General features: G+C 43.1%; 1 protein-coding gene across 3 annotated transcripts in view; it reads right to left on the bottom strand.

Annotated features, from left to right (window-relative positions):
- The window catches only part of LOC122741117 (c-Maf inducing protein), a 289,560-nt gene extending 277,298 nt beyond the window's left edge, over nucleotides 1-12,262 (bottom strand). For 2 of the 3 annotated variants that reach the window (XM_043984230.1, XM_043984229.1), the window contains exon 1: nucleotides 11,235-12,262. In XM_043984230.1, the coding sequence (XP_043840165.1) occupies nucleotides 11,235-11,534 (300 nt within the window). In that variant the 5' untranslated portion in view covers nucleotides 11,535-12,262. The remainder of the gene's footprint in view (nucleotides 1-11,234) is intronic. The other variant, XM_043984231.1, reaches the window with a different exon arrangement.
- Between the last annotated feature and the right edge of the window lie 10,796 nt (nucleotides 12,263-23,058).

Here is a 23,058-nt window from a genome sequence, read left to right as displayed (position 1 = left end):
CATTTTCTAGAAGGAAACTGAAGTCTAGAAAATTCAGATAACAGTGAAACAAAGTCGTGTCTACATAATATGACTGTCCTACCTTAAGCCTGTGATTTTAGACAACAGCATCCCAAACCAGTTTGGCCAGGCAAGCTGACTAGTTCAGACACCTCTGGGCACATCTGCAAAGGATCACAGGTGCAATACAGAATGGACACTAATATCAGCTTCTTCAAACAGAGCCTTCCTTAGCTATTAGGCATGCCAATCTTTAACTAATATTCCAATAGTACACTGTAAATGAAAAACAGTGTGGTGCAGTAGATGAAGTCCTGGGACTCCGAACCTAAGACCCTAGGTTCAAATTCTACCTCAGACACATAACACCTGTTTGACACTGGCTAACTCACTTAATATCTACAGACCTCAGTTTTTGCATCTAAGTGAGGGAACTAGACTCAATAACTTCTCATGTCTCTTTCCCAACTACATCTGTGATCCTGCTCCTGTGTGTTCCAAGCCTTCAACAGAATCTAAAAGAAGAAAGGGAAAAGCACAAACTGAAGGCAGAATGTGAAAATGCAGTGGGAAGAGAATAAGGACCTAGGGCAGAGGGAGGTGTGATTATTGGGCCTGAGCACAGATCCCAAAGTTATGCTCCGTGCCACAAACACTCAGCTGCTGGTTCTACAAGGCTCCCAAAGGTAACCTGAGGATCCCAATTCCTATCTACCCTCATAAACAACCTATGGCACACACCTGGGGAAAGGAGCAGGGGAGGGATCTTTCAAAGACATGTGTGCCAAATCTTATTGTGACCTCATTTCCAGAAGGATAGCACTGTGACAGTGTTGGGGGGGGGGTGTATGCACTTAAAATGCACAAACTAGTGTTTGCCAAGTATATGGGAAATACCAAATTGAAAGGCCCCACATATTGCCATCTAAACTGTGGTGAAAAAAAACACTTTATTTGTATCTTGTGCATGTGCACGCATGCACACACACACACACTCATACAAACATATTCATGTATTTTTACTAGACTTGGAAATAATTTTTTAAACTCTCTACCCCCTCCAAAAAAAAAAAAATCCCTTCCCAACTTCCTGAGAGCACCACCAATATCAATGCTTGTAGTTGGAAAGGAGGCCTCCAGGTGACTCCTCCCTTATAGTACAACTAGAGGTGGCAGTGAGGGAGAGGCTGAGCCTGGAAAATCCACCCAGCCCCCAAATAAATGTCTTTACATTTGCATGGAAACGGCCAGAACTGGGGAATCCATCACTTCTCTCTCTTTTTTTTTTTTTTTTTAGTGAGGCAATTGGGGTTAAATGACTTGCCCAGGGTCATACAGCTAGTAAGTGTTAAGTCTCTGAGGCCGGATTTGAACCCAGGTACTCCTGACTCCAGGGCCAGTGCTCTATCCACTGCACCACCTAGCTGCCCCAATCCATCACTTCTGACAGCATTTCTATGCATGCATACTGGTCCCCCTGACTATCAACCTTAAATGGGTATACCTGATCTATTTGTGGGGCAGTGAGATCAGTCCTTGCTAGTCCAGTTCACCTCAGTGCACCAGTCTGTCCTCCTCTCCTCTCCTCTCTTCTCCTCTCCTTTCTCCCTCTCTCTCTCTCTCTCTCTCTCTCTCTCCCCCCCCTCTCCTCCAACCCCCTCCCCCGCCCCCAGGATTAGTGAATCCAACTCAGTAACTTAGATCCAAAGAATATATTTTCCCAAAGTTATTTTATCCAATCTTATCAGTTAATAAGGACTTTCAATAATTTTGTTTTGGATGGTAACTGCTACTCTGGTTTTATTTAAATATCTGGGTTTAATGCTACTTCCATCCTCTGTGAATGGGAAATTTTAAACCATATTACATTTAGCCTAACTTACACACAATGATGTCATGGAAAGAGCACTGACTTGGATATCAAGAGACCTGGGTTCCAGTCCCAGATTTGCCACTAACTTCCTATGTGACCTTGGGCAAGTCATAAGATTTACAGATGAAAAAAGCCTTAAAGATCATCTAGCCTAAAACCAGAAAGATACTTGGGGGCAGTTACTTTTTTTCATTTTATTTTTTGTCAGTTGCTGTATTCCCAATAACAAGGATAGCATCTTGAACATAGTGGTTGCTTAATAAAAATTTGTTGAATTAAATTTTTTTCTGTAGATGAGGACACTGAGATCAAGTGACTGTTCCAAAGTCACAGAGGTAGCACAGAGCCAGAATTGGAATTCAGATCCTCTGACTGCAAATCTCATACTCTTTAAATTACATCATACTGGTACTTCCTCCTCGTGGACCTCAGTTTTCTCCTCTTACACAAGATGGTCTCTGACACACTTATGACAATGAGTCTTTTGAGTGTCTTCCAGCTTCAGAATTCTGAATTACCTATGGCTAGTGACCAAAAAGTATCATGATTTTAAAAGTGCCATTTTCCTATCTTGAGAATCTGAGCTTTAACAAAGGAAAAAAATCCCTCTATAAGTGTTGTTATTTGCCTATTCTTCACAGAACCTTATCTTTGTAGGTTTTTCTATATACCTTTCCTTTAACATTTAAAACTACCTGGAGACGGGCTGTCATAGGGGCTGGCCGATAAATCCTGGCCTCTCGTCCCAAATATAACCTGCTCTCTTGATCACTGTTAGAACAACAAGTCACCTGACATGACAATGCTAGTTCTGTGGATTCTATTTCCTACATTCAATAAGTTCAAGATTACCTGACATTTATTAAATAAGGGAAGGCTCTATGGATAGGAATGGGGAGAAATACTGGGAAATAAATGTAATATGAAAACAAAAGGCATCAAAACAAATCCTTTTTTTAAGGCTTTTTTTTTTAAAGCTTTTGTTCAACCCTAGGGGAGATAAGAAGTTTTAAATAAAGGAAGGTTCCTACCCTCTTGTAGTTCATTGCCCAGTAAAGGGATAAGATACATAGATAACTATAATATACACTATTACTTGATAAGTGCATTACAGACATTCAAAATGAAATGTGAGGAATGAAGTGAGGGAAAAGGGGGAAGAAGGAAGAAGAGCAATCTGGTAAGGCTTCCCATAGAATCACAGGATATATTACTGGAAGGGCCCTTACAAGAATCATAGTAGGGTAGAAAAAGCATTGGACTTAGAGTGAAAGGAACTAGATTCAAATCCCAATTCTATCACTTACTGCCTTGTGTTAGCCTGGGCAAGTCTTCTAACCTCCCTGGACCTCAATTTCCTCATCTGTAAAATGAGAGGTCTGGACTAAGAAACCTTTGAAGTTCCTTCTAACTTAAAGACTCTCTAATTCTAAGTAAAATCAGATTTTGAAGCCAGGACCGCCACTCCAAAACTGTCTTGACACCACAGTGTGACTTCCCTCAGTCATATCTCTGTTTTTATGCCCATAAACATCTTATCTCAATTCACTGAATGAAAAAACTTAAGCTCAGGGTCTCAGACATCCACCTTGAACTTCAAAAGAAACATAAAAAGGCTACATGTCAGCATGTTATACAGAAAGAGCAGAAAACTGGGAAGTGGACTCCTTGACAAAGTGGCATCTCAATTGGGTTTTAAAGAATGGGTAGGTAAAGGATTCACTAGGTAAATTTTTGTGCCAGCAAGATGGTACAATGGATAGAGCATCAGGTCTGGAGTCAGGAAGATCTGGGCTCAAATTTAGCCTCACACAGTTAAACTGTGTGACCCCTGGGGTAAATCACTTAACTTCTGCCTCAGTTTCCTCAACTGTAAACTGAGGATAATAATAGCACCTACCTCCCAAGATTGTTGTGAGGATCAAATGAGATAATATTTGTGAAGCACTTATTTAGTGCCTGACACACAGAAAGGCATTTGACATTTCAATTTTAACAGTGTTTAAGAAAAAAAACAAACACTTTTCTCAGTCTTCCCTTACCCCTAGAAAGTTCCTAGTCTCTCTTGCTTCCACTTTAGAAAGAGCTAAAAGTTTGGGGACTAGAAAAAAAGCCAAGGCAAGAAACAAGAAATAATTACCATTAAAAGTAAACTTGGCTTTGCCTGGTCTCTTCATTTTAATGCAACCTGTATGAAAAAGAGACAGTCAATGACCTTATGCTGTAGTCTGTGGCACCTGGTGGCCTTCACTCTCTCAATTAATGCCAAGGATGGAGAACAGAGTCTTCCATACATCTTTTCAAGAAATATTCCAACCTTCCTTCAAAATTGCCAATTACTTTTTTAATATAAGTGATAGTTCTGCTGAGAATCCTAATTTTCTTCAAAAGTGTCTGTCTCATCAACTGTTTATCCTTGTCATTCCTTCTGTGAATAAGGGTGACTTTCTCCTCCAAATTCCCAATACTAAGCCACAGAGAAGGTGGGAATGGGACAAGTGAGGGTATCTTCCTAGTCATGGTAGTGGACCCCCTTGACAGCCATCTTGAGGACTTATCTCTAAGAACCTCCCTTTGAGATGTGACACCGTAGCTTTGACAAAATGCTATAAACTGGGAACAAGAAGCTCCCATGAATACCCACACCTACTGCCCAATTCCTTCCCAGACAAGGATTTACTGTCCTGAAAACACAGTTTCTAGGGCTGCCGCTCCTCCTTCCCCTGAGCTGGAGAGTAAAGCCTAAAGAGCTCATTTTACTTTTTATTCAAAAATGCCAGCAAGATAGTACAATGGATAGAGCATCAGGTCTGGAGTCAGGAAGATCTGGGCTCAAATTTAGCTTCACACACTTAAACTGTGTGACCCCTGGGGTAAATCACTTAACTTCTGCCTCAGTTTCCTCAACTGTAAACTGAGGATAATAATCTTGGTTGATACTCAACCAAGATTAATATCCAATATCAAACCCCAGAATATTCATACCTACCAAAAGATCTCTCCCATGTCCACACATCCAAGGCTGTTAGTATTAACATCAAAAAAAAAATTAAAACAATCAACAAGTATTTATTAAGCACTGATTATGTGTACAAGGCATACATATATTAGATATTTCGTGGTAAGTATGAGGATACAAAGATAAAAATGAGACAAAAGTGCTTTCAAGGAGTTTATATTCTATCCGGAGAGATTATATATACACACCTATATACATATTATAGATATACATTTGTATATGTATACATATATGCACATAGAAAGACTACAAAGTAGTTTAGTCATTTCTCAGTCATGTCCGACTCTTTGTGACCCCACTTGGTGTTCCCTTGGTAAAGACACTGGAATGATTTTCCACTTCCTTCTCCAGTTCATTTTACAGATGAGGAAATCAAAGCTAACAGGATGAAGTGACTTGCCCAGGGTCACACTGCTAGTAAGTGTTTGAGGCCACATTTGAGCTCAGGAAGATGAATCTTTCTGACTCCAGGCCCAGCACTCTATCTACTGCTCCATCTAGCTGCCTGAGTCAAAGTTTTTTGTTTGTTTGTTTGGGTTTTTTGTTTTGTTTTTTGTTTTTGCTGAATCAAAGAAGAGACTGACTAATTGACTAAAAGGACAAACTGGCCAAAAATAGTAACCAAATCCTCAGCATTACAAAACCATAGAATTTCAGAGTTGGAAAGAACCTCAGATACCATCTAGTCCAGCCTACACTTGAACAAGAACCTCCTCTATAACATACCGAAGAAGCGGTCATCAGTCTTTTTTGCTTAAGATCTCCAAAGAAGGGAAACCCACTACCTCCAAAGGCAGACCACTCCACTTGTGGACGCCTCTAATTCTTGGGAAGGTTTTCCTTGCATCAAGTCTAAATGTGGTTCTTTGCAACCTCCACCCTTTGCCTCTACTTGAAGACAGCTCCGTCGTCCTCCTTGCATCTTCTCCAAGCTAAACATCCCCCGTTCCCTCCACTGATCCTCATTTGGCTGTCCTCCCTCAGATGCTCTCCAGGATTTCCCTCTGTCACCTGCTCATTTAGTAAGAGGACACACCAAAGCACTGTATTTATTATCTTTCACCTGGAGTACCAGGACTTTGTCCAGTGCCTTAATGAGCATGTGAGTCCTTGCCAGGAAAAGAGCTGCAAATAAACATGATCTCTTGTCAAATACAATTTGATGAGTACTAATAAAACAGAAATAATTTTTTCCTTTACAGAAGATATTAGACTGCCCTCTCAAACGAGCTCTTCTCTGACAAGAGAATTTTATAGATATCAAAATATGTAATAAATGCTAACTGAATAAATGAACAAACACAAGTCTTCTGGCCACAAATGGCATTGAAAGAAAAAAATAAACACCTAACTTTTGTTTGCTGACTTTCACTAAATACAAGTTGACTGATTCAGGAAAGAGGAAGGGTTGAAACTTGGGGAGGGAATCTAGCCCAGTGGCTGTGAGTAATAGTAGAGACTACACTAGGCAAAGCACTGAAATCAAACAAATCAAGGAAGTGAGTAAAACAGGGATTGCACAAGCCACTAATTTTCATTCTGTTTTTAAAAAAGCTATTGCCTGCCCCTTCACCCCATCTGTACATACATCTTAAGAATTTTATTCTTTGTTAAAAAAAAAAAACCTAGCTTAGACAAAAGGATTAGTATTAAAGTGACTTCTGTTTTTCTCCCTTTAAGTTTCACTAAAGTATTCACCCTACCTGAGCAAATGGATAGGTAATCAAGTATTTACTCATTACTATGATTGATAATAGGGGCTTCTCCTTTCTATCTATCCCTATTTGGTACATGAATAAAGGGCAGTTTCCTTGGGTGTCTAACCAGTGCCTTTAACAAGAAGAAACTGTGGCCTACAAGAAAAAAGGCAATCTATATTCACTTCTGTGGTGCTGTGGTGCTTTGGACCTGTACAGTCCAAAAAAAAAAAAAAAAAAGAAGGGTATGGATAAAGTCCTTTCCAAGATGGTAGACAAAGATGCTGAGCTAGCCAAATTCCACTTGTAGTTAAAGGAAAAAAAAATATGGTCTATTCTTGATCAGCATAGATATCATAACTTTCATCTTTATGGGAGATAACCAATCCAAAGTTAATACCCCTTACAACTCAAGAACTGAATATGAAGAATTTAGAGAAATATGGGAAGATGTGTACAAACTGATGCAGAGCAAAATAAGCAGAACCAAAAGAACAATATGGATAACTAAACAACACAAATGAAAAGCTTACTAAAGGGATGGCAAACTCTAGGTAACGAAATAAAACTGAAAACCCTTGGAAATAGATAATGAAATATATCTCCCCCTTTAAAGCAGAAAGGTGGAGGTCTAAAGGACAGAATATTGTATACATTGTCAGATGTGGTCACTGTATCAGGTGTTTTTGTTTCATTATTCCTCTTTGTTACAAAGGAAAGTACAATGGGAAGAAAAGTTGAAATGACAGAAAGATAAAAAGCATGAATAAAACTTTTTTAAAAAAATTCATGCCTTGGACAAGGGCATTGAAAGAGATATAAAACATGAGTAAACCTACCCACTTCAGTCCAGACAAATTCACCTGCTCCCCTGTGCTTGTTCTCACACATCCACCTAATACAAATCAGGGTTTCATATTTGTGAAATGTTTGGTTTTCATTACCTACACAGCCTTTGTCTGTTAGTAGTCTGCATCATAGCAAACCAGGCATTCCATCTCAAATTCAGTCAATCCATGATCTGTATCTTATGAAGTCAATAGACCAGCCTTAAGAAAAGAAGACTAGAGGTACAGGGCCCAAATCCCAACTGCACAGCCTAACAACACGGAACTCAAAGGTTGCTCTGTACAAAGTACAGAGAGCAATAAATTCATCCGGTTTAGTTTCTTTTTACCAAAATTACTCTTAAGCAGTTACTATGTCCACAGAAGTCCAGCTGGCTACATCAGATAAGCCTGAAATATTTGGTCTGTCCAATCATTTGCTGCTCCCCAACACTGCCATGCCATGTGTCAAGAATCCAGAAACACCAAGCTGGCTTCCTGAGCACAGTTTAGATGGCTCTCTGGAAATTAGAATCAGGGAAGTTTTCATTCCTGGTCTCATTTAGCTAAAATTATGCAGATCTATCTAATATCTACACAGATTTAACAATTATTCTGTTAATTGAAGTTGCATTGACAGACAAACCAAAGAACTCAAGCAAACTAGTTTTTCTATTCTTTTGGGGGGGGGGCGGGGGGAGGAGGGGCCTTAGGGATAGGATTGAAGCAGAGGTTAGGTACCCTGAATAAATACAACTGGCTGTCCAAATTGAAACCTGTGTAAATTAACTTGAAAACTGACAGATTTCCAATTGATTTTGTGCTGTGTAGACACCAAGGTACAAGATAATAAACGTGTATAGAAGTGAACTGAATAAAACTGAACTGAGCTGAAATGAATTGAATTGAATATAGATGTTAGAGAAAAATAAATTTCATCTCAAGGTATTTCCCTGCACTAATCATCCTCTGAGACTTTATTAACTTAGGGATATAGCAGGTGACACCCAGAGGAAAAATTGCAAAAGCATTCATCTTTTTATAGGCGGGTTAATTCATATCCTACATGTCTGTTCCAAAGCAGGCAACTCACTATAACTCAGATTAAATTGTACTCCAATTCACCTTTGTTTTACTTGGGCTAGTATTCCATAACAGTGTAGTATTTAGATGACATTGTAGAATTCAGATAGGCTATATAACTTTATAACCAAAGTAAAAATCACAAAAACTAAATATACTTTGTCTAAGTGCTGGACACCAACCAAATAGGCTAAAAACTTCAATAGTCACTTCAAACTCTATCTTGGTAATTTTTCCCCCACTCTCAAGTCCTCAGCTTGGATTGTCACACCATTTTTTAAGAAAGGAGCCCCCATCCCATAGGACCACCATCCTCCAGGGCATCCAAATCTCTCTAATGGCTTGGCTGATAGGCATGAACAATGAGAACACTTGGCAGAGAGGGCCCCATAGAAATGGGGTTTGGCGGAGTCCAGTAGAGAAAAGAGGATTAAGCCAGCTCATTTAGGATACTTCCTCATATTTCCATCTTCAAGATTTCCCAACCCTTCAGAAAAGAGAACTGCCAAGACAGGGCTTTCTCAGTAGGGAACCTTCCCTTCCCAATCCTGGAAATCATAATTCTGCTCAAGAAGAGAAAGATCTGCTGACCCCTTCTCTAACACTCTAGATTTTCTAGCCTTAAACACAAAATATGTACTGGGGGGGTGGGGGGGTGGTTAGGCCTTTTTGTTTTCTTTCTTTTTTAATGGATACCTAATGTCTCTTTTTGCCTCCTCCTTTTCTCTCAAATACACTTTTGCAAAACACTTCAAAATCAAAATCCTTGGCTTCTGAGTTGACTTTCTTAGGATTCTGGCTGTACACTGGCCACATCAGTAGTATAATTTATCCTAATGCTTACCCTTGTGGGACTGAACAGGAGTCTGGTGACTGAAACGAAGTACTGGATCTCAGGACTATGATCACTGCCTCCCAATTTATTTATTTTTTCCTTCCTGTTCTCCACTTGAGAAAGGGGAGGCCATGGCTGCCCTTGGCCATTTGAATATTTAGACCATTCCCTTGTTCATGCAAAAACCTCATTAAGAAACCTCAAGAGCATCTGAGGCAGTCACTGCAGAGGCAACTGGAACCTGAAACTCCAGCATTTACTTGTGTGAAAGATACCAAGGTTCCAATTCGTTTACAGGTGAAAACCAGTTTTGTGTGGACTACATGAAGAGTAAAGATCATGCATAGGCTGCAGGTAGTACCCACATACCTAGAGAACCAAACAGCTCCAAGAGGTGTTGTTTGGAGAATGAAGCCCCACAGCCAAAGTGTTCACAGAAATCCCAACAGACGAAGAATTATGAATAAAAAGTCTTCACGTGTCTTAACCTCTACTCCAATACAACAGCAAGTGAAGCAAAATGCCTCTTTTGAACATAACATCCATCTTCTAGCTGTACAGCAAGGCAATCCAAAAACAAACAAACAAAAATTGGATTCTGGGGTCAGCACAAACAGGGATGGTGTGTGTACATGACACACATGATAGAGACCATACTGTGGACAGCTACACGGAATTTCATGTCTCTTTGTGGCATAACATGTAAGGCTGGGAATTTGATCCTATCTCCTATCCTCCTTGTCCCCCTCCCCAATTCCTCCCCCCCCCCCAATCACTATTGATAAATAGGTTCAAAGTCAACAGGGAGGACAGCCTATTTTCTCATTCCTATTGTCAGTCTTTTCCAAGGAGATGTGACCGCAACCATCAGAATAAGGCCTGGGCTCCTGGAGACAGTGTTTTTACTGTCCTTGGCCAAAGACACTTGTTTCAAAATACAGATTCTCCTGTCCCTCTCCACCCTGCCCCCCAGTGACCCCACAGCAGCATCTGTCTCCCAGAACCTTAGAGCCATTATTTGCAGGCTCTGATTCAGAAATAGGGCTTTGGTTCATCTTCTAGTCTCATGAAACTGCCTCAATTCTGGTCATTGAAAAAAAGCACTCATCGACCATGCAAATTCACATTTCTGGAAAACACGGGAGAGAAATCAGCCCTGGGCCACCCTCTTGCCCTCTGAAATCTGTCACTACCCAAGGGACCCCAACTTCCACACAACCAGGGGTGGTTGAGATTTTGAGCAAAGAACCACGGGGTCTGAGCTGTCTACCAACATTTCCATGGAGAATAAAAACATTTAACCGTACTGGCTTGCTAAGGATATTTTTTTTTCCAGCTCAGAGGAGACTGTTGGGGGAAGGGGGGAACGGTTCAAAGAGAGCCCAAAGCAACCCGGGGATGCAACCCCCCTTTCTGGGCTATGTGCTTCTGGACAGGGGCTGGGACAGAAAGTCCGGCTGACCCGACCTGCCCTGCCCTGCCCAGCGCACCAAGCCCAAATGACCAGGGAGGGCTCAATGTCATTCTGTTTAGGCACTTAGCCCCCCAGCCGCGGGGGCCGGCACTCCAGGGCTTCGAGGCCTGGTGGGCAGGGGCTGGAGGCCCCGAGGCTGAGAGACTGAACCCTAGTCTTCCTTCCCGCTAAGATGACAACGGGGCGTTCGCCTCGCCTGCGAACCCAAGCCAGGCCCAGAAAGACATGGATGCAGAGACCCCAGAGCCGCGAAGCGGTGGAGGTGGGGGGAGCTGGGGTGGGGAGAGGCGAGAGAGAAGAGAGGAAAGGTAAAGGGGGGAGGGGGGCACCGGCGCCGGGGGGAGATGCCCGTCTACAGAGTCCCCCCCTCTCCACTACTCCCTCTAATGCCCAGAGCCCCCCACCCCAGGGTGGGGAGTTACTCACCGTTGCCGATGCCAGGCTGTTATCCGCCAGGGTCAAGTGGTGAGGCTCCCACCGCCTCAGAAATTTGGAGGTGAGGATCTTGCTGAGGAATGTCCTGGGGTGCCGGATGACACACACCTGAATGTCCCCTTCCTGGAGCAGTTTGTACCTCATCCCGTTGCAGAGCAGCAGGGCCCTCCGACAGGGCACGGCGCCCAGCTTACCGCCCTCCACCGAGGACATCTCGCCACTCAGCAGCGGCTTGGTCTCCTCGATCTGCCGGGGATCGCCCGCCCCGCCGGAGCTGCTGGTCAGATCCATAGCTGGTCCTCCCGGTCCTCCTCCTCCTCCTCCTCACCACCACCTCCCGGGGGAGGAGGAGGGAGGGACGGAGGGAGCCCCGAGGACCGTCCGTGTCACGGCAGCCCCCGCCCCCCCACCCCCCACTCCCGGGTGAGGTGGGCGGGGGGAGGGGGGAAATCCAAAGAACCCCCCGGGGGGGAGGGGGCAGGAGCGGGAGCCGGAGCGGGAGGCGCAAGCCCGGCTGGCCGCGGGGCGCCCGCGGAGCACGAGCGGCAGCGGCAGCGGCGGCGGTCCCTCTCGGTTCCGCGCCGCTACCTCCCGGCTCGCCCGTCCGACTGCCTGCCGGGATCCCGGGAGCCTTCCTCCCCGGGCTAGCCTAGCCGGCGAAAGGCATGTCCTCCGCGGCGGTGCCCAGTGCCGAGCCTGGCGGAGGCGGGGGAAGGAGGAAGAGCCGCCGCGCTGACAAAGGTGGACGAGAGGGAGAGGAGGGGGAACCGAGCGAGCGAGCGAGCGAGCGAGGAAGCTGCTCCTCTCTTTGTGCCGCCCGCCCCACAGCCTGGGGTAGTGGGGTGGGGGGGAGGCTTTTTCCCCCCTCCTCTCCTCCGCTCTCCCGGCTCCGCGCTTGCCTGTGTGCACAGCGTGTGTGCGCGTGTGTACAGTGCGGGTGTGTGTACAGTGTGAACGTACAGTGAGTGTGTGCGTGCGTGTGTGTGTGTGTGTGTGTGTGTGTGTGTGTGTGTGTGTGTGTGTGTGTGCTGGAGGAGGAAGGTGGGGGGGAAACAGCGGAGTTAGTGCTGGTGGTGGTGGTGCTGCTGCTGCTGCTGCCGCCGCCGCCGCCGAAACCGAAGGGGGGGAGGGGGAGTAAAGGGGAGGGGGGAAAGGGGAGGTGGAGGGAGCAGGAGTTGTGTTGAGAGATTGCAGAAGCAGTCCAGGGCTTTCCTGATTGGTCTCTCCATAGTCATGTGCCGGCCCCTCTGACGTCAATGGCAGCGGGAGCTGAAGCAGGAGCGCGAGCAAGAGCCGGAGGCGGCAGGGGCAGCTGTGGCGGCAGCAGGGACGGCTGCAGCCGCAACAGCAGCCCCAGTCTTGGAATCAACCGAGGCCAGGGGGAGGAGAGGCCGCCAGCGAGCCCGGCGTGCCGGAGATGCGGGCAGCGGCCGCGGACCGGGGAGGCTTAGGAGGCAGGGATGCAGGGCAGGACTGGACAGAGGAGGGAAAGGAGAGGACAAGACCCCGAGGAGAGCCAGGGAGAACCTGCTGCAGAGCCGCAAATGTGCGGGGAAGTGCGGAGCGCGCTCTGCGCCCTCGGACTCGGGGAGGTTGGAACGAGGAGGACGGAGGAAGGGAGACGGAGGTGCGGGCTTCCTGATTGCCGGCTCCCGCCTGCCTGCCGCAGAAGGGGAAGGGGGCCGGCCGGGCGCTGCGCCCCGGCTTTGCCGCCGCCGCCGCAGTAATGGGGTGAGGCCAGGCCGGGCGAGCCCGGGGGGAGCGGGCTTGCGCAGGCAAGCCAGCAGCCTAGGCAGGGCCTGGCAGGAGCCAAGAGGGAGGACGTGGGGGGGGGGGCGGGGGGGGGGGGCAGGAATGTGTGTGAGGAGTGGGCGGGAGCGAGATCGGAGACTCGGGGTAAGGGGCAGGGAGTGGTGGGGTGACCTCATGCAGGAAAATGCACCCACTGCAAGCCTTACACCCCTTATTTCCAAATCCTCTGGAGTGTTCGTGTTACAGCCCAGGGCTCCCTACCTGGGAATCACTCAAAAATCCCTCCCCATCAACAACAGAAGATTTCGCCTCCACGATGTCTGCGAGCTGGTTAAAATCTCGCCCGGGCATTCCACCCTCCTGTGGTTTAGCTGGTTCAGAAGGTCCTCTCTTCCAGAAATGTCAGAGGCTGGCAGCTGGATCAATATAAGGGGAAATGGCAAACAATACCTGGCGAAGGTGGAGACCTGAGATATGACTATAATGGAGAAGAAAAGGAAGGGAGAAGTGGAGCCAATTGTCTTAAGCCGTGACTGCTCAAGACAGCCAATTTGGATAATTAGGGTCATAAAAAAGATTTTTCCTCTGAATTATTCAATTAATTACTTCAACACCCCACCTTATTTTGCCTGTACAGACAAAACCAAGGTTCCCCAACTTTTCTAGTGTCAAGAGCTTCACCAGAAAATATACACACAGAAAATACATCTATATTAGCAAGCATTTTCTCTCATTTCTGCAGTTTAATATCGAGGGTCATGTTAAAAGCAGTCATACATATTTTAGAGACAGCCCACCCAGTAAAGTGGAAAGAGTGCTGAATGTAGTCACAGAAGATGGGTTAAAATCATGATTCTACTAGCTGGGCGAATTTTAAAAGCCATTCTTTGGGTTTTGATAGATAGATAGATAGATAGATAGATAGATAGATAGATAGATAGATAGATAGATAGATAGATAGATAGATAGATGGTTCCTTCTTGTCTCAAGTCATGTTCTTAAATGTAGATCTGTGGATTTTGTTGGTGTAAATACAGAATCCACAAGTTTTCTCTTCCTGATTGAGAGCCAAATCCCAGGAGATTCAATTCAATAAGCATATATTAAGTGCTTTCTGTGTGTTAGGCACTGACAATTCAAAGACAAAATGTTATATTTTGTCCTTGGCCCAGGCTTGAATTTAAAAAAGGGGGGGGGGGTGCTTTACTCATTTTATGTCTCATTGAATTCTCCCTTGTGAACAAAGAAAAACAATTTAGCAAAAGCACCTGATACAATGACCACATTTGACAATATGTATACAATATTCTGTCCTATTAGTCCCCTACCTTTCAGCTTTGAGGGGGAAGATACATTTCATTATTTGTTCTCTGAGATCTTTGTTGTTTTTTCAGTAACCTAGTCAGTCTTTCTTCATTTTAGTAAGCTTTTCAGTTTACATTGTTGTAGTTCCTAGGCTCCAGAACCTGCCTTATCCTGAAGAATATAACATTTAAGGAAGGCCAAACTAAGCCCATAACCAAAAAGACCCAGGGTATGAGCTATTCTCCTAGAGAATGGGAATAGGGTAAAGTAGAAATGGACCAGTATGTCAAACTCTAAATAAACTCATATGTGGGACCAGCTGAGGTATTATAGGTTGGGACTCGAGTTCACTGGGGAAAAAGACAATTAGTTTGGAAAACAAAATTCTTGCCATCCCACCACCCTGGGGAAAACAGCCAGGCAAAAGTCCAGGTTAAGAAGTTCCCCACCGCAACATCAAAATAAGAAGATACCTCACTAATTGTTGCCAGAGCACTTAAATCTTTTGAGTGGAGTTCATAGGTATTCCTAGAGTCTGCATAAAATGTTAGAGCTGGAAGATTGCAGAATTGGAAGCCAGAAGAACTGGAATCAGATTACAGCTCTGCCACTTACTATCTCTGTGTACCTCAAGTCAATGAGCTTCCCTGAGCCACAGTTTCCTCACCTACAAAATAAGGTTTTTGGGCAAGCTGACCTCTGAAGTCTCTTTCAGCTGTGACTCAATTATCTAAGTCAATGATTATCTTTGAAGAGTTCCTGGATCCTTTGTCCTATGGGCTGAGAAGTCACAACTCCCAAGGTGACTCAATACGCACAAATTATAAAGCCCTAGGAGAGAAGGGTATAAGGCCAGAATTCTGATGCAGCCCCGAGTCTTGGCTGTGCACATGGGGTCTCCTAGGCACTATAGGACATCAGATATGAAGCAAAAGTAAACAGCCGTTACCTCAACCAAGGAGCCTTTCCTGGTCCCCTCTGCCATAAATCATTCTGGCCACATTCAGAGGTGAAGTCTTCAGTAGGGCAGCAGTTTGCTGACATTGTTTAAGTATCAAATGGGAATATGGGGAAGGCCCCAATAGCAAGTTCATGATTTCAGATTGAAATCTATAGACCTTTATGAATATAAACCACAATGATGAAGAAATTGACTCCTTTGTTGTGTGGGCTATATTAAGCCAGACATTTTTCCTCATTTAATCCCATTAGCCTAACTTAATCTTCCTTTAGAACATTAGAACAGGGCAGTCAAATCACACTACAAAAAAACTCCAATAATACCATTTCTGTACAACAAAAGAAGTTTTCAAACCCCAACTAATGGCCTACAGATTTCAAGCCATATTCTATAACCACAAAGTTTCACAAGGAAAGATTTTGTACCATCCCTTGGGGTTCATTACAACAGGATTGAACCTGTAAACAGAAAAGCAGGAAGGACTGGAAATCTCACATGAGAACTTAATTCTCCTCAACTTTTGGCACAGTCAGATTCACAAAACAAGGTAACCAGAGGAGTGTTTCAATTTCTGAATTCTTTCCTGACAATTTTTTTACAGTATTATTTTGGGAAACAACCAACCAAGAACAAGTAGCTACCCCCATGTCAACAAACAATTTTGCTCTGAACCAATTTCATAAACATTTAGAAAGTAACTATGGTGTTCTTGGTGCAGGGATCTCACAAATAAAATTGTATTAGAAAGAAACCATTATGTTAAGCACCTACCATATGCCATTTGATGTTGTTCAGTCACTTCTGATTCTTCGCAATCTCATTTGAGGTTTTCTTGGCAAAGATACTGGAGTGGTTTGCCGTTTCCTTCTCCAGCTCATTTTACAGATGAGGAAACTGAGCCAAACAGGGTTAAGTGACTCGCCCAGGGTCACCCTGCTAGTAAGTAAAAGCCAGATTTTAATTCAGGAAGAACAATCTTCTGGACTTCAGGCCCAGCACTCTATTCACCATTATATGCCAAGTATTGTTCTAAATGCTTTACAAATATCTCATTTGATCCTCACAACAACCTTGAGAGGTAGATGCTACTATTATCCCCATTTTACAAATGAGGAAACTGATGAAGATAGAGGTTAAATGACTTGCCCAGGGTCACAGCTATTAAGTATCTGAAACTGGATTTGAACTCAGATTTTCCTGACCACTAACCCGGTGTTCTATCCATTGCACCACTTAGGTGACCTTAATAGATAGTCTCCTTTTGTGCCAACAGATGTAAGGGAAACTTAGAATCATGAAGTATAAGAGCTGGGAGGTATCTCAGAACACAGCAAATGTACAGAACTGAAAAGGTCCTTAAAATCTTATATCCCTAGCACCTCACACTGTGCCTATCAAGTAGGAGGTGCTTAATAAATGCCTGTTAAATTGAATTATACATAGGATGTCAGAGCAAAAAGGGACTCTATAATATAGAATTTCAAAGGTGGAAAGTACCTAAAAACAACATAGAATGCTTGTGCTAGGAAAGATCTAAAGATAGAGACTGTCAGATCTGAAAAGGACTTTATAATGTATACCTTAAAATGTGTTAGGGTTGAAGAGGATCTCAGAGAGCAGTTAATCCAATCCCTTCATTTAATAGATGAAGAAACTAGGGCCCAGTGAGGGAAAATGACTGAGCCAGATGAGCTCACCTCTTGATTCCTCCACATCCTCTCCCCCAAACTGCAATTACAATGGTATTCAGACCTAAGCAGTTCTGCTTTTAAGGGACAGACATCCTCCTACCTTAAATTCCTGCTAAATGTGGCTCAATCTTCCAGTGATGCTGTATGAGCATAAATCACTGAGTGCTACTGTCTCCAAAGAAGTAAAGTTGAAAATCACCAAAGAGTAATGGAAAGGTGCATGGTAGAAGGAAGTAAACTGCATGTAATAATAACTAGAAATTGCACAGGTAATGCAGCATAAAGAATATCATCAGGGATGTGTATGACCAGAAAATGTCATTCAGGGAGAATAAGGGATAACCAGTAGATAGCATATGTACTGTAATAGTAAACAAATGGTAAGTAATCATGAAATCATAGTTATAGATTTGGATTGAGAAGGGACATTAGAAGCTATTAAGTCCAAATCATTTGTTTCACAATGGGAAAAAAAATGAGGTTAAGTGACTTACTCAGGGGTACACAGCTAGGAAGTATCTGAGACAGGATTTAAACACAGGTCTTCCTAACTGAGCAGTAAGCTGAGGAGGGGGAGAAGGGGTAGCCCCCCCAGATTGCTGGGTAGATATATGAAGGATTTATTGGAGGACATGGACAAGAATTTCATGAGATGAGAGGACAAAGATGAGTTGCAGTCTGCTCTGTTGGAGTACCCACACCATGAGAACACATCCATCAGATTGTTGACATGGCTCATCTATATAACTTTCTACTTTCCAACTTGTCCCCCTTACTTTCCTCACCCCATATCTAAGGGGGAAAGGCACATTTCACCACACAGATAGAAAAGTAGCCTAGAGTTTCCATAAAGATTTGGGGTCATTCTACTAATTCTCAAATTTTGCTAAATCAGGTTACAGGTTTGATTGGATAGATAAGGTATGCTTAAAGGCAAATTAAATGTTCTTACAACTGAAATTGACTTCCACTCTGCCTAACTTAGATCCTAGTTATCTTCTTACTCTCTTAAAAGCCATTGTCTGTCTACCATTTAACCATAAAGGACACTGCACTTGTAGGGGTATAATATTGTTTTCTGAATCTTTTTTTTCCCTCGGGGCAATGAGGGTTAAGTGACTTGCCCAGGGTCACACAGCTAGTAAGTGTCAAGTGTCTAAGGCCAGATTTGAACTGAATTCAGGGCTGGTGCTTTATCCACTGCCCCACCTAGCTGCCCCCTGAATCTGCTTTTAAACTTCATTTGACAATCAATTTCTATCATTCTTACAACCTAAGTTGCTAAATGTAAACAGGCACAAAATAATATTAAGTCCCTCCCCTTTCTGGGCCTCAGTTTCCACTTCTGTAAAATGAATAGGTTGTACTTCGATCCAGAAGATCCCACCTAGCCCTATGACTTTAAAAGCACTCTGTCAACTTTTTCTTGATTATCCATGGAAATGAGGAACAAATATACCCTGGATCATGGTGTTACAAGGAAGAACAGCATATTTAATTTGGAAACTAACCCCTCACCCCAGATTTCTTTATGAGTTTTAGCAGGTAATTACATTACTTATGAAATCATAAGGGAAGTGAGCAGATAAGAATTAAGATGAAGGTGAGAACAAGAGTGAAACAGACGGCAGATCACCAATTTAGAGTTAAAAGGCATCTCAGAGGTCATCTAGTATATCCTTATTTTACAAATATAGAAACTGACACCCAGAAAGCTTATATGACCTGCCTAAAGTTTCATTAGTAGTAAGTGGCAGAGCTAGATTTCCAACTTGGGTACTCTGACTCTAAATTTATCAGTCTTTCTACTTCACCCAACAGACTGGCTCTCAAGGCTTGTTCACAGTAGAATCAAGCTAGCATTTACATTGCACTTTAAGTTTTGCAAAGTACTTTACAAATATTTTATCCTCACATCAATTCTGTAAAGTAAATGACATTATTGTTATCCCCATTTTATAATTAAGAAAATTGACAGGGGGCAGCCAGGTAGTGCAGTGGATAAAGCACTGGCCCTGGATTCAGGAGGACCTGAGTTCAAATCCGGCCTCAGACACTTGACACTTACTAGCTGTGTGACCCTGGGCAAGTCACTTAACCCTCATTGCCCCGCAAAAAAGGAAAAGAAAAAACAACTGAGAGACAATTGTCAAGTGACCTTCCCAGGGTTATACATTATCTGGGGGTGAATTTAAACTCAGGTCTCTCTGACTCCAAGGCTGGTACTAGCCACTGCACCACCTAACTGCCTATCTTAAGCAGGTTCTTAGAAACTATATCACATGGTACAATGGAAATCTATAGGTATTCCCAAAATGTTTGTCTAAAAGACTCACTGCAGCCTTCTTATTCTCTCTCAGACTTCTTTATGTCAGAATGAACAGTTTGACCACAATCCCCTTTCTTTTTTCTTCTCCCAGTTTGAGGCAACCAAGTGGTACAGTAGGTAGATAGCTGGAAGACCTCAGTTCAAATCCTCATTAAGATACTTCTTAGCCTTATGGCTTCAATTTCTTCATCTACAAAATGGGGATAATAGCACCTATTTCCCAGAGTTGTTATGAGTATAAAATGAGATATTTTAAAAATACTTGCAAACCTTAAAGTGCTATATAAATGCTATTTATCATCATCTTCAATCATCCTCAAAGGAGTTGTTTTGGAGCTGTTTATATGAGGGGGAAGAGTCTGAAGAGAGAAAAATAATCCCTTATATTTGTACCCCTCTATATATTTCAAAGCTCTTTCACATACATTCATTCATGTGATCCTCTCAACAACCTGTGAAGGGGATAGAGTAAGGCTCATGATCACCATTTTACAGATGAAGCAGCAGACTTAAAAACCGAAACAACTTGCCCAGGGTCACACAAAGAGTTAGGCAGAGTTAGGACTTGAGTCCAAATATTCCAACTCCCATCCACTTTATGCTCTTTCTACTGTCAGGATCCCTGTGCCAAAACCACTCCACTCTTTGTTACTATTAGTAGACACCCTGTTTTCCAGAGCTAAACCCTGCAAGCTGTGTCCTGAGCTTGGCATAACAACAATCCTTTGCGTTTACCCCCAGGCGATCTCAGCCGCAGCGAAATCCCAGAATTGTTTCATACCAGCACCAGGTGTTCTCTGAGCTTGGACAAACACCTGTAGTACTTGTGTTTCCAGTCATGAATTCCTGCTATGAATCCAACTTTTCTTATTGTTTCTGTTACCTCTCCATTGTCAGGGCTATAGTTCACTGGGTAGCCATTGGTATAAATATTGAGATTAGCCCACACTAAAGTGGATCTCCTACTGTGGGATGGGGGAAGAGGTGCTCCCTGGCACATGTGTCTAGTTTCCCTCCTCCAATGGAATAAAGAAAGCTTTTTGCTTATAACCATTGTTACCTCTTTAGTTTTATTTAGTTTTATTTTATTTTTAGAGTTAACTGTGGTTTCGATAACCTGTGTGAACTCTCTGGGTTTTGTAGAATTAACAGCAGCTGCAGAGCTGCTGTGTGGGTCTTTAGTCAGGATTGACACTGCCTTCCTCTAGCTCTCTTCACCTTTTGTAGATACCAGTGAGAGATGCAGGCTATCTCATTGCCCTAGCTACATAAGTAGTCCACCTTCCTTTCCAGTCATATGGTTCTTTGATTCTATCCTTTTGTAATAGTTATAAATGAAAAGCCCAATACTTGGGTACTCCACAAGTATGGGATGAGGGAGACATGGGGGGGGGGAGTTTGTGCACTGAAAATTTTAAGAAATGAGGCCTAGTTTCTAGAACCAAGAATGTGATAGACCTGTTTTTCTCTGCCTTTGTTAGACCACATTTGGAGCACTGCGTTCACTTCTGGGAGATACATATGTAAGAAACCCTTGTGTCAGACTCTAAGATTTCCTTATACTTTTGACTTGTGAACCACCACCAAGGAAATCTGGGAAAATTCATGAACTGTCTCCTGCCCCAGTATACTGAGAATGACTCTCTACCTCAAAACAAGCAGTATACAGTGTTAAAGAAAGTTTTATTAAAGGGAAGGCAATCAAATAGAAACCATAGAATGAATCAATCTCCAAAACCTTTCTAAATCTCCAGTGTCGCAGTCTTGAACATGAGGGATGCTCTGGCCTAGGCCCTTCTCCATTGGCCCTATTTTTGCCCCCTGCTTCTCTGGACCCAGGTTCTCAGATTGTTCTATTTAGAATTCACTAAAGAATCCTTTCTCCTTTAGATGCCATCTCCCCAGTGCACAACCAAAAACCAAACCAAAACAAAATAAAATTTAAAACCTTCCTGGAACCTTTTTCTACTTTGTTTGTTAATGGACTTAGTTCTTCCCTCTTCCACACCCACACCAGCCCTTCTTAGCACCATATTCCTTCTGGCAAACACTTTATTTTTCCCAGTTATTTAAATAAAAAAGGGAGGAGGAAAGACCAAAATCTTTATAGTCGCTTTTGTTGTTGTTAAGTGGTTTGGGTTTTCTTGGCAGAGAGACTGGAGTGATTTGCCACTCCCTTCTCCAGCTCATTTTACGGATGAGGAAGCTAAGGCAAACAGGGTGAAGTGACTTACCCAGGGTCACATAGCTTTTAAGTGTTCAAAGGCCGGATTTGAACTACATTGGAATGAATACTGACAAACTCAACTAGGTGGCCCAGTGGATAGAGTGTGAGGCCTGGAGCAGGAAGATCTGAATTTAAATCCAGCCTTAGACACTTACTATAGCTATATGGCCCTGGGGCAAGTCACTTAATCTTGTTTGCCTCAGCTTTGTCATCTGTAAAAAGAGCTGGAGAAGGAAATGGCAAACCACTCCAGTATCTCTGCCAAGAAATCCCCAAATAGGGGCACAAAGAGGTAGACAGGAGTGAAAGGACTGAACAACAACAACCCAGTATGGTCCAGCATACTAGAAATCATGCTAGAGAATCACAGATCATTTGAAGGAATTTGATATGTTTCATATGGAGAAAAAAAGACTAATAGCTCTTTTTAATCACTGAAGGGCTATCATTTAGAAGAGGAATTAATAATCATCTTAATAATAATTAGCATTTATAAGCACATTAAGGTTTATAAAACACTTTACATCTATTAAATCATTTGATCCTCACAATAACTTGGTGAGGTAAGTACAATTATCCCCATTTTAGACGAGGCACAGAGAAGTTAAATGATTATCCCAGAGTTACAGAGCTAAGAAGTGTATGAAGCAGGATTCAAACTCGGGTCTTCCAGACTCCAAGTCTTATCCAATTGATCACCTTACTACCTACATTAGACATGTACTGCTGGGAACAAGGGGTAGATAGAAACTGCAGAGAAAAAGAATTAAGCTTATTGATTTAAAAAAAAATAGAGCTACTAAAAATGAAAATAGAGGTGATTTTTACTTCTCTATCACTGGAGGCCTTTAAGCAAGGGAGTATAGGATGAGTACTTGTCAAAAATGGTACAGGGGACTCTTGCTTAAGTTTTGGTTTTGCAGGCTTGCAGGTCAGAACTAGAAAGAGATTTTCCAGTCATCTGTGGGGAATTGACAGGCAAAACCATGAGAATGAAATTACTGATAGAATAAAAAGAGAAAAGGGCCAAGGACAGAACCTTGTAGTACCTGGACATTTAGGGATTAGAAAGAGGAACCAAAGAAAATCATACAAAAGAGTACTCACAAAAAGTAGGGGAATCAAGAGAAAAGAGCATCACAGTGGCCAAGGAAAGGAAAGTATATCCAGAAAGAGAACATGGTAAATAGAATCAAAAACTGCAGAAGCATCAGGGAGGATCATGACTCAGTCAGAGCAATAATGAAATCACCCAGGAAAGAGCAATTGTGGCTGAAGCCAGACTTTGGGAGTTGAATCCAATTCAGCAAACAATACTATGTGAAGGCCTTGAAGAGGCAGGTATAGTGAGTGTCGATGGCTATGGGGAAATGAAGCCTTCTTCCTCTGTGACAGGAATGAAGGAGGAGAAGATGAGAAAAAATACAGAGAAATGGTAGGAATCGTCAACCTGAAATTTAATGAAAATAATTAATATAACAAAACTAAAGTCTTTCATTTAATCAGGGCAGAGGAATTGCAGCTCATAGTACTGCAGAGCAGGTGCTGGA

This window comes from Dromiciops gliroides, chromosome 2 (genome assembly GCF_019393635.1).
Source record: "Dromiciops gliroides isolate mDroGli1 chromosome 2, mDroGli1.pri, whole genome shotgun sequence".
Lineage (NCBI taxonomy): Eukaryota > Metazoa > Chordata > Mammalia > Microbiotheria > Microbiotheriidae > Dromiciops > Dromiciops gliroides.
The sequence above is the reverse complement of the archived record's forward strand: the minus strand, read 5'-3'. Positions and strand labels throughout refer to the sequence as shown.